The 12,199-nt window shown below is 30.1% G+C and overlaps 3 protein-coding genes and 1 pseudogene across 3 annotated transcripts; 2 read left to right on the top strand and 2 right to left on the bottom strand.

Annotated features, from left to right (window-relative positions):
* The first annotated feature begins 2,543 nt into the window (after positions 1–2,543).
* Positions 2,544–4,069, top strand: LOC119678498 (annotated as a pseudogene).
* A 26-nt stretch (positions 4,070–4,095) lies between these two features.
* LOC119678497 (S-methyl-5'-thioadenosine phosphorylase-like) lies at positions 4,096–5,325 on the top strand. The gene is made up of 3 exons (XM_038090353.1): positions 4,096–4,291; positions 4,437–5,216; positions 5,277–5,325. The coding sequence occupies exons 1-3, from the start codon at positions 4,187–4,189 to the stop codon at positions 5,310–5,312; spliced, it is 921 nt and encodes a 306-aa protein (XP_037946281.1). The 5' UTR covers positions 4,096–4,186; the 3' UTR covers positions 5,313–5,325.
* Positions 5,326–5,347: 22 nt separating this feature from the next.
* On the bottom strand, positions 5,348–7,156 carry LOC119678495 (actin-like protein 6A). The gene is made up of 3 exons (XM_038090352.1): positions 6,818–7,156; positions 5,916–6,758; positions 5,348–5,852 (listed from the first exon to the last, which is right to left on the bottom strand). Exons 1-3 carry the CDS (start codon positions 7,017–7,019, stop codon positions 5,617–5,619), a joined length of 1,281 nt encoding a protein of 426 aa, XP_037946280.1. The 5' UTR covers positions 7,020–7,156; the 3' UTR covers positions 5,348–5,616.
* A 1,080-nt stretch (positions 7,157–8,236) lies between these two features.
* Positions 8,237–9,572, bottom strand: LOC119674638 (the record flags this gene model as incomplete). The annotated part of the gene is made up of 3 exons (XM_038085787.1): positions 8,237–8,353; positions 8,652–8,861; positions 8,964–9,572. Coding segments are annotated over 3 exons (936 nt in total), but the record flags the coding sequence as incomplete, so codon positions are not given.
* Between the last annotated feature and the right edge of the window lie 2,627 nt (positions 9,573–12,199).

Raw genomic sequence — 12,199 nt, 5'->3', positions numbered from 1 at the left:
TATATCTTGGGTTTTATTATTTTTAAATTATTAATTTAAACAAAAAAGATAATATTATAATATTTAATTTTAAAAGTTAATATTGTGTTTGTTGTTGTGGTTAATTAATTTATGTATATTAAAAGCTGTAACGTCGAAATATGGCGTAGAGAAAAACGTTGCTCAGAATAATTAAACGTACTAAACTCGGTCAGAAAATTGTAGGAAAGCGTAGTGGTGTCATTTGTGTTTGTATAAAACAAATTTAACTTATTAATAACCTTAGGCACAACATCAATATGAAAATAAATCATAACGTATATTTTTTAATGTCTTCCAGCTGCTACCCAATTTACCATGTAACGAGAGAATGGCTATACATGTAATATTTAACGGATCAGTAAACGCAGACTGCTTCTCTTAAAACAATTATTGGTTTTTTGTTATTTTTATATTAAAAATAAGTAAAATATTTTTTTAAAGAAATAATAAACATATCTCTATTGTATTTTAATAATAATAATAATAGTGATAAAAAAATATTTAAAAAAAAGTAATTTAAGAAACCTTGCTTATCTAATAGTATTTTCGTAGGTATTTTAATTGATGATTTCCTAATTTCTAATTTAAATAATTAAACGTTCAGGAACTTTCCCAGTAAAAAAAATGTTAATTTACTTAAAGATGTCTAAGCTTATATGATATGTAAAATTTAAATAATATAAAATATAACAAAAAATAGAATATGTTGAAAATTTGTTAAATTCATTTTTAATTAGAACAATTGTGCAAACATATTTTGATTGATTTTGTTAAATAAAATAATATGCTTGTACAATTTATGTAATATATTTTATAAAAAAAATATCTAAAAAAATGTTACTTATTTAAGGACCTATTTGTTACTAGATTCTTACTAATATTTTTATACTTTGTTTTTAATAAATCATAACATGTGAAAAATATAAATTTAAATTTGTTATTAACCTGTAATCACAAACATATTTTTAAATACTTATAAAATAATTATTATTATAATTTCGACATGTTTCATTTTGAACTAAAAAAAGTGCATTTTAATTTATAAAAAATATATATTTTGTCAAATGGTGTTTCAATATAAACTAAATAAGTGGGTCAATAGTGAAATGTGTAAGAAATTGAAAATTAGATTGCGGAAAGTTGTTTACTTTATGCAGGTATGCTCATCATGTGTAGATGGCTATCTGCACTTAATTTAATATAAAACTTAAGCAAAGCTTTAAATGCTCTATTAACACAAAAAGAATCTAACAAATGCTTTCCAATAAACTATTTGTTTTTGGTCATATGTTTTTTGTTTACATGATTATTTTGTGCAAATACAACAAAAATATACTAAATTATTTGCATAATTTATATAACTACACTATCATATATATTGGATGTATTAAATAGACATTCAAAAATAGACATCCAAACAAAGTGCGCTTTGAAAACAGATGTTGTCCTCTTGAAATCTAAACAAAAGTGTGTTCAGTGAATAGCAACATGAAAAACTTCATGGAATTTTTAAAGAATTTCATATCCTACATAACACAACAATCGTATTATATCACTTATAAGTTTTATATGGCGTTTACATTGGCCGAAAATGGCTCATGCAATATTTGTTCACATTTTTTTGTGAATATGTCAAAAACAACAAACTGCCAAAATGTCATGAAAAGCTTTTATTTAAGATATGGTTAATTTCTTTGCATTTGGAACATATTTGGAAAGCATTCGAACCTCGTTGGAATGCATTCATACAGAATATGATCCAATGGATCTGATTCGCGCTTGAAATTTTGTATGCAAGAATGGCACATTTGCTTCTTATTTTCGATTTTTGACCAAAATGAGCCATTTGAAGCCTGTGTAAATGCCATTTTAGTTATATATTAAATTTTTTATAAAATTATTTATATTACAGATATTTCGGTCAACTTCGTAGACTAAAATCAGTGTATTAGCATCACTGCTAGTATCTCGATTAGCGCCTATAATAAGCAATTTGATGTTTTTTACCACTCTAAAAAGCTGCCGAAAGAACCTACATATATATACACAATAATTTAAAATTGTATATGTAAGTAAATTAGGTTTAAAAAACGCAGTAGCTTCCGTAGCGCAAAATTGAAAGGGTTACTTCCTCCCCCTCCTTCGTTAATGTAAATATGCCTGTGGCGAATTCGTCACACACAGACTCCAGCGCCATCTAGTGTTAAAAACATTCCAGTTGGCATAACAACCAACTTCAGTACCAAGAAGAGAAGAAAAAGGTAGCATTGTGCAGTTTGTTTTAACGACGCGCCACCGTTTGTAAAGAACCAAAAACTCATTTTATTTTAATTCATTTTTCATTATCGTGTAAATAATTAACATTAAGTTTGTAAATAATTCATAAGTAGTAAGAAATAAACATTGTGTGGCAAACTAGCCACATGCCTTACCACTTGAGCTAAACATAATTGTGAATGATAAATAATGCAATAATGAAGGCGGATACTGATTTTGATGTTGGCAGTTCCGTAACAATTGCAATGGTTTGCTTCATATGGAGAGCACTTTACATTTTGAGCCCTAAAATTCCAGTTCGATTTGATGAACATGTGAGAGAGTTTGCAGTTATTAGCATACATGTAGTAAAACAAATAAAATAGCCGACATTAATTACTTTACTAACTGCACTACAATTTTATATAGTGACATCATCGAAAACCGAAAATGATACGCATAAAGTGTGGAGATTCTAATTTGGATCCGATGCCAATAAAAGTAAGTTCCCATAGTTTGGTGTTTTCATGTAAAATAATTTGTGCGGAATAAAATATTAATAAACATACGTATACAGATTGGTATCATAGGAGGTTCTGGCTTAGACGATCCGGATATACTTGAGAATCGTAAAGAAACACATATTACTACGCCATTTGGTGAAACTTCCGATGCTCTAATAGAAGGAGAAATTGCCGGTGTTAAATGTGTGCTTCTTGCGCGGCATGGACGGAAACATGACATTATGCCCACGAATGTTAATTATCGTGCCAACATATGGGCTATGCGTAATCTAAACTGTACACACGTAATTGTCTCAACAGCCTGTGGTAGTTTGCGTGAAGATATACGCCCTGGTGATTTGATAGCACCTCATGACTTCATTGATCGCACCACAAAACGTGCGCAAACCTTTTACGATGGTAGTGAAAATAGTCCACGTGGTGTGTGCCATTTACCAGTGTTTCCAGCTTTTAATGATCGCACACGCAAACTTTTAATATCAACCGCTAGTGAATTGGGCTACACTGTCCGTGATGGCGGCACTGTAGTAGCAATTGAAGGGCCACGTTATTCTTCACGTGCTGAGAGTAACATGTATCGCCAGTGGGGTGGAGACCTTGTCAATATGACGATTTGTCCCGAGGTAGTACTTGCAAAGGAAGCAGGACTTTTGTATGCTTCGATTGCCATGGCTACAGATTACGATTGTTGGCGAATAGGTTGTGAGAGCGTCAATGTGGAGGAAGTACTTAAAACATTCGCAGAAAATGTTGTTAAAATTAAAAAAATTCTTACAAAAGCTGTGGAGAATATTGCCAAAGAAGATTGGAGTGAAGAGATAGAAAGCGCAAATGTAAGTTTATTTCTCAATTATTTATAATCGCATTTATATTAAAATTTTTTATTTTTATCAATAGCAATGCGTCTGTAAAAACACGATGTCCGCTGACATGTGACGCTTTTTAACACTATGCACCAAAATTACTAAAGACACAATAATAAAGAATAAATCAGCAAATAAAATGTTACGAAATCCTAATATGAATCTTACACCAAAAGTTCATTGCATTTTGATATTATATGATCTACCTGCACTCCAAAAAGAACAAAAAAAACCAACGTCCTTAGCACAACGTAAGCATTCATTGCTACGCTATCGTCTGCAAAAACGACGTGCCGTTAAGCGCCGCGCAGGATGCACGGGACGCAGCGACAAAAAAAATAAAAAGGCAACCTTAGCAATTTTAAGCACAAATTTTAAATGAAAATAAAAACGAAGTAAAATGAATTTATATGTCAAAAAAACAATTTTTTGTGGTCTTTAATAAAATATGAAACTAAAAACATATTTGCTGGTTTGATATCTTTAGGTTTTTCGCGCTCCCTTCTAAATTATTCCATTGCAATGGGTTTTTGGTCTTGTTTTACAAAAACAACATTTGATCCAAAAAATTTTGGGGTGGTATTAAGCAAATTTACACATTCTGACAGCAAAAAAGTACCGATAAAGGTAAAATATTCATATCTAATGTATTAAAATCAAACTAAAGCGTAAAGATATATGTCTGCCTGGTGTTTATATAAAATGATTTGGATATCAGTATTTTACTGTTATATTTTGAGAGTCCTAATCTAACAATTCACTTGACTTTTAGGTAGGAATTATAGGTGGATCTGGTCTTGACAATCCTGATATAATGGAAAATCGGCAGGAGAAAATAGTTAGTACAATATTTGGTCCTCCATCTGACAAAATCATTGAAGGTACTGTAGGTAAACAAAAGTGTGCGTTACTAGCTAGACACGGACGAAAACACTCAACAATGCCGGGAAATGTTAACTACCGAGCCAATATATGTGCCTTAAAGAAAGTTGGTTGCACACATGTGCTTGCATCCTTTGCTTGTGGGAGTCTGTGTGAAAATTATAAACGTGGCGATTTGGTAATTCCAAGTGATTTTCTTGATCGTACGACGAAACGACAACAAACATTCTTCGATGGCAGCAAAAAGGCCGCTAAGGGAATCTGTCATTTACCTATGTATCCAATATTTAGTGAACCAATGCGACAAATACTTTTAAAAACTGCCTGTGAGTTGGGTATAAGTGTACACGATGGTGCTACTGTAGTGGTCATCGAGGGCCCACGTTATTCTTCGCGCGCCGAAAGTAATTGGGTAAAACAGGCTGGAGGACATTTAGTCAATATGACCATGGTACCAGAAGTGATATTAGCTAAGGAGGCAGGTTTGCTATATGGCGCAGTAGCTATAGCAACTGACTATGATTCATGGCGAGATGATACCGACCATGTTAGTGCTCAAAGTGTACTAGAAGTCTTTGCAAAAAATATACAGAAAGTTACAGGCTTATTGCTAAAGACAATAGAGAATATACCCAAACAAGATTGGGCAAACGATATACAGGAAGCTCAAGTAAAGAATACTTTGATTAATAGTGTCTATGCACATATATATATACGTTTCTTTTTATAGAATCTTGTCGCTAGCAATTTGTTAACACCTGAATAGACACAAAAAAAAACACACACAACCAAGTTTGGCAGGATAACATAAGCATGTAGGTAACAGTTTTCACAGATTTCCACTTACTCATAGCCTTTAATTATATATTAATAAATTTTTTACAGAATCTCTATTTTAGACAACTTGTTGATTAATAAGCCCATTAATAGTCTACAAATGTTTTGTATATTTTTTAATAAATAAATAGCCTTTTTTATATTAATATTTGTTTTTTAATATTTTTAATGCATAGATAGGAAGTATAAATTAGCAGCATACAAAAAATGTTCATTTTTACATAGACACATTTTCATGGACATTTTCTTTCAACCTGACTTTTACCCGACTCTTCGTATTCTTGTGACGATATCCACATCTGTTGGAATGTACCAATACTAGCGAGTATTGAACCACCTATCCATGCGCCGAAACGTCTCTCCACACTACCATTCGCAGAAATCATTTTAAGTCGAGTATTGGATGGTGCGCGTAGTTGTAAATCGCGATTAAGACGTTCTGGAAAACCTTGCAGTAGAGTATTACCACCTTTGGAAAGTAAAAACAAAAAATTTTTAACTATTCGGTGCTGTTATTATTCATTAAACTTACCTGTTACAACTACGGAACCATATAAAGACAATCGGACATCTGCATCACACATTCCTACACTTGTTGAAGCCAACTGACCAGCTCCTAGCATAGCATTGTCGAATAGACATTCAGCCAATTTAAAACGTTCAGAACCGAATTCTTGGTGATAGCCATTTGGAAATTCATAGTGAACTGTTGGTATTTGTGAAGCAACACGTTCATCGTATGGATTTTCTAAGACCTGTAGAACATTCACTTGAAAATCTTGCATCATCAATTTAACCATATAATTTTGCCATGAAGTTGTTAAATTTTCTGGTAAATTACGTGTGACAAATCTCGCAGCATCTCTTTCTTTCACGACATCTTTAGATGCAATTTTGTACACAGGAGTTAAGTCGATATTCTGTTTCTCTAAAAGTGTACGACATTGTAATGATAAATAATCACCACCGAGTGGTGATTTAACGACCGCTTGCGATAGTACATAACCTTCATGTACTGGTACAGCGGAAGTATGTGTAGCTCCACTATCAACTACCAATGCTGTTGCACGTCCGCTAGCAAATGCTGCCAGAACGGAATTTTTTACCAAAAAGAAAGCGGGCACATTATATTTTTCAAACATTAATTCTGTCAATTTTTCTCTATTGTTACGCACATTCCACGAAGCTTCGGAAAATAAAACCGGATGATATTCTGGCTCAGACTGTATTACTTTCGCGTACGCATAATCAATAACTTTTTCAAATAAATCCCAATTATCAATCATGCCATCTTTCATATATGATTGTATTTCCATATTCGAGCGCGGCACATTTACGTAGGTTGTATCCACATAATATTTACGTGTGTCAGCATCTAAAGTGTACAAAATATTAGTTGAATACATTATTTCATTCTACATATGAGAAACTTACGATTTGGTGTTATATTATTGTCTGTTTTGGTTTCTAAATCCATATTTGTTGGAGAGTCATTAGGTCCAACACCTACTACTGAAGGTATCTCAGCCTTCGGCGTATCTTCTTGTGCATAACCGACTCGTAAAGAATGATGCCCCGGATCAAATACCAATGCCCCTATCTCATCACCACCATATAACATATTTCCGGTGCTCATATTTGTTATGTATTATAATAGTTTTCACACAATTATTTTTAAATTTACAAAAATCCCAAAAATTCTTTAGTACTGCGGCCTTCTTAGCGTCTAGTTTATTTTTTTTTTCCTCAAATGTGCTGTCAAAAAAGAGTGCTACCACATCACAAAAATTTTTGCAACATTTTAGTGTTGTAAGTGTACTTGTACATAATTTTTATTTAACGTGTACAAATAAAGTTGAACTAATACGATATCCTAGACATTTCGGTTGTATAACGATTTTGATAAAATCTATACAAATAAGTTTTGATTCTAGAAATATTGGATTTTAAAGTTGCAAATTTGTACATGAATTTCTTGGATAACAAATTTGACGTGTAAATGGCACGCTGTTAATCGTCATTTATTAAATCAATGTAGGTGTGTGTTTTGTTGACCCCTGTCAAAATCATACATATTTGTATCGCATTTTATATATATTAGTACAGAGCTGTCCAGACCAGATGCGACTACCGGTTAATACAAATTACTGTACAGATTGGAGAGCCGCAGAAATAAATGCATACGTTTAAAGTTCTTTTCGACAAAAATATGCGGTCTGCGGGCTGTGCTTTGGACAGCCCTGTATTAGTAAATGAAATATATTTTTAGTACTTAAATAGGGTTACAAGTCAATTACAAGTTACTTGCATACATTTTTCAATATTTATCAAGAAAAAAGAAAAACAACTTTTTAAATGTTACACACTTATGAAGATTAATAGAAAAATAAGAGAGTCTGGTTCATAATTTATTTCAAACCATCAGACATAATTTAAATCTAAATCATCTAAATCTGTAAAAATATATGTTATGGATAGAGCGTTATTTTATATGAATCTAAAGTTCTTAAGTGTATATAAAGTTTATTTAATAAAAACTGAATAAAAATAATGAAACTAAATAAAAACTAAAGACTGACGTCTAAATCTGTAAAAATATGTGTTTTAGAGAGAGTATTATTTGAAAAGTTTTTAAGTATATGTAAAGTTTATTTAATAAAAATCAGAGATAATTTAGATACTAACGTTTAATGTAAAGTTTTCAAATATAATAATAACTAAAATGTATATTAAAAGAAAATTCAAGCATTATAAATTCACATTTTTTTATTGCAAAATACATAACATTCACTTTAGTTCTCATATCAATTTTAATTTTATTTTAAAATTAATTTTACTTTCCAGTTAATTTTTTTATTCCTCTTCCACACTATTAGATCCATCAATGCGATCATCCAGCAACTTTATTTTATCATTTAAATATTGATAAATAACTATAATAGAAATAACTAAAGTGATTAGAAACTGCAACTGTAGAGGAGAATTTAAATCATAAATATTTTAATATTATATATTTGAATACACTTACTAATACAAAATTTAAGATTTTCATATATTTAAAATTGAGATCTTTTATCAGTATGCCATATATATCTTTTAATATGTGACGTGTATTTTTGCTAAATTTGTTACAGTCCTTTAAAATTTTATATACGTTATTGCTAAAGCTTCTTCTCTGAAAATTAGAATAAAGTTAAAAGATTAGAATAAATAGGTAGTTACCACGAAACAAATATGTTTTATTAATCCAACCGTACTATATATTTACCACATTATTGAAAGATATTTCGGAAAACAATATACATATATAATCGCAAACAATAAACACAAAAATCCCATAAATGGCAGCATAAAATGCACGTTCCGCACGTTCTCCGAACATGATATACCAGTAGGTCTTGAAATAGATAATGGAATATACTCCAGCTAATAGACAATTACTATTCAATACAACTAACATTAATAGTTGTTTTCGTAAAACATTTTTAAAGAGTTTTTGTTTTTCAGCGATATTTTTAAGTTCAATGCTTATCAAGTATATGGAATCGTGGACATTTGTTAAATTATTTGTATTAATTACTGTAAAGTCTCTGTCTGACTTTGTATTATTATTAACAAAAGTCTCCAGAGAACCTGACTTTTTGATATTAATATCAAACGTTGTTACTTCATTAAAGTTAATTTCCACTGTATGTAGTATTTCACGAAATAACCATTGCCCAACTGTAAAATATCTAACGGCCCCTGCTAACATAAAATGCGGAATAAATAACGCAACTCCTACAAGTATGTGATCCAATGGTGGCAATATGAATTCCATTTCATAGGCTATATATAAACCAAATCCAATAGATAACAAAAATGTTGAAAATAGTAAACTGTAAGAAATGAATTCTTTCCAATATGTTAGAGTTGTTTTCAGTTTTATGGAAGAAAGCATTTCTGCAACTCCATTGGTGACACGATTAACCATTCGCATTTCATATATATTATATAGAAATATTTTTAATCCAAAAAGTAATTGTAGTTGGGTTAGTCGTCTCAAAAATGGCGATACCACATCTAAGAACTCTAATACTGGAGACGTCTCAAAATGTTGATTAAAAGATATTGCATATATCAGTGTTACTAGAAGAAAATGCAGTACACCAAACAGCGTAAGACGATATCGATATGTTTTTGCATTGTATATTTGTATGTGATATATACAAAAAAATAAAAAATAATTTGTAGTTTTTAAAATTCGTCCGAAATTTATACTCTTCATTTTTATTGTTTAATGGCAACTAAAAATTTTTGATTTAATTTTTAAAAGTACAAAAAAACTTCTACTAAATCGTTTTTAATAGCTTATAATATAGATATTATCGACGCATTGGGGCGCAACATGTATTTATAAATGCTTTTTTTTTTGATATCACTGGTCTGTTTTTAAAATAATATTAGAAGGGTAGATGATACAATTTAAACAAAAATTTTCATTTTCTTAAATATATTTAAAAGGTTCAGACTTACGAATGTCTTTTCACATAGGGTGACCATGCTATAATTATTTAAAGGTAGACCTATTGCAATACGGCTTTAACTACCTTTCCATACTTTTGAAAAGGTAGTTACCAGTTTGAAAGAAAACAAATACTTACACGATAGATCTTAAAGTACCATATTTAGAAATGTCTGGCCATGAAATGTCTGAGAGAAAGCAGACATTTCGCGTATAGTTATAGTATAGATCTATTCTGAGGTCTCTTAGCATGTCATTCGTGTGGATGTACGATGGCACTTTGAAGAGTCTTCGGAGAGCCTGACTTGAGCAACTTGTAGCTTCTGGATAGTAGAGGTTTTGTATAACCTGCAGTTACCATACTATGCATGAGTTTTAAATGTACATATAGAACTAAGAATTTAGTTTATTTACAAGCAAACATTTATTTACTACACTTATTTAAATGAAATCTTTTACCACATTAAGTTCATGAATCACTTCAGTATACATTTTTCAAACATAAAATGCCATGATATCACTGACTCAAACATAGTTCCGTATTTTTACTTCAGTAAAAGTGTCATGGTTGTCGATAACTCTATAATAGTTCTTCATTCAGAAGAATGAAGAACCATTGTAGTCGTGTTGCTGTGGCCCGCAGGAATCTGCTCGTGGCATTCATTTTAGAAGTGTTAAACGGATGTAATCAGATGTCAGGCCAGATGTAATATGGCCGTTCTTAAAATAATTGAAGTTTTGTCTTGGTTTCCACTGTAATTATATTGTTTACTATACTATACTGCACTGTACTATACTACACTTTACTATATTGTTTGCACGCTATATATGTACATACATACATATGTACACATTTCGCAACTTGGAGTATATCGTAGATGCTTTCTGTACACAACTTGTAATGTCGTGTTTGGCTCCGTTATCGATGGCTTCAGATATGTACATAAATTTTTTATTAGCTGCAGGAATCATAATTCGAGTGTTTTTCAATGTTTACATTTCATAATAAATGTCCTTATTTATCATCCTTAACACCCGTTTTGTTCAGAAGGTCAAGATTCATATTAGGATGTAGTGCCAGAAGAAATAATAAGAAGTAGTAGTAAATATTCTTAATATAAGAATTATTAATTATATAAAATACATAAAAAACTGATTCTCACAACAGCTGTGATCATTTATAAATTTTTATCTAATAATGCATAACCTGCATCTAATATTTTTTATTTTAGATAATTTATTCATTATTAAATAATTATGATTATTCATAAATTATTATCTCACAATGCATAAACTGCATTTAATATTTTATAATTTAGATGCAGTTTTTAAATAAAATTAATAATGTAATTCAAATTAAAGTTGTAGTGTACTTGCATACACACACATTTTGTTTAAGGTAATTTTTCTGTTAATGTAATATACATACATATGTACGTACATACATAATAGTAAATTCAATATAAAATACAATTTGCCATTATTAAAATTGTGAGCGTTGCTTGAAATGAAGGCCATGCATATTAAATTATCTCATTAATAGCATACATACATACATATGTATGTGTAATAATTATTACAATAATTTATAATAAATTATCACAATTTTAATACGTGTTTCGAAAGTCATTTAGACTGAACACAGTCTAAAGTTCAGTTACATTTGCTAGACATGACAGTATTAAATGTTAAAATACTATAAAAAAAAATATGCCACTCATTTTTTACAATTGTTATATATTTACATTATATATACATATGTATATACATACATTGGTACACATTTATATATACATATGTAAATGCAAATGCAAATATGAAGCAATAAAAAATATGAAAAAAATTAAAGTGAAACATTTAAAGAAGTCAAACAAAATAAACAGAGCAAATAATAACAAACTGAGAGCAATGAGTATAAAAAGTTTGGAGAATAATTTATGGCACACAATATTTGAGTATTTTGTATTTGAAGTATTTATATCAAGAAAAATAGAAATTTTTATTATTTTAACACTAATTATACACAATCGTTTGGGAATATAAATTTTAGTATTCTTGTTGTAATTGACAAAATAAGACGCAGTTTATTGCGCTAATAATAGCATGTTTTTTTTTTTTTTTGAAAATGCGTTAGCACTTCTCACACACAGAAAAGTCAGATATGTTATACGATCTTAACGAAAATGTTTAGGCCTGATCACTTGTCATGTTATTATATATGTATATATTTCAATTAACTGGTTGTTAATACTAGTTTGTTTATAATTTAGTACTTCAATGATTTTATTATTTATATGTGCTCTTTATATAAA

This window comes from Teleopsis dalmanni, chromosome 2, assembly GCF_002237135.1.
Source record: "Teleopsis dalmanni isolate 2A chromosome 2, ASM223713v2, whole genome shotgun sequence".
Lineage (NCBI taxonomy): Eukaryota > Metazoa > Arthropoda > Insecta > Diptera > Diopsidae > Teleopsis > Teleopsis dalmanni.
Note: the sequence above shows the minus strand (reverse complement) of the source record. Positions and strands in the feature narration are given on the sequence as shown.

Bases quoted from the DNA above. Each gene is read 5' to 3' on its own strand.
- LOC119678497 (XM_038090353.1), top strand. From the start codon at position 4,187: ATGGGTTTTTGGTCTTGTTTTACAAAAACAACATTTGATCCAAAAAAT. The intron at 4,292-4,436 runs GTAAAATATTCA...CTTGACTTTTAG, and splicing joins GCAAAAAAGTACCGATAAAG to GTAGGAATTATAGGTGGATC. The intron at 5,217-5,276 runs GTAAAGAATACT...TTCTTTTTATAG, and splicing joins ACGATATACAGGAAGCTCAA to AATCTTGTCGCTAGCAATTT.
- LOC119678495 (XM_038090352.1), bottom strand. From the start codon at position 7,019: ATGAGCACCGGAAATATGTTATATGGTGGTGATGAGATAGGGGCATTG. The intron at 6,759-6,817 runs GTAAGTTTCTCA...TGTACACTTTAG, and splicing joins CAATAATATAACACCAAATC to ATGCTGACACACGTAAATAT. The intron at 5,853-5,915 runs GTAAGTTTAATG...TACTTTCCAAAG, and splicing joins TGGTTCCGTAGTTGTAACAG to GTGGTAATACTCTACTGCAA.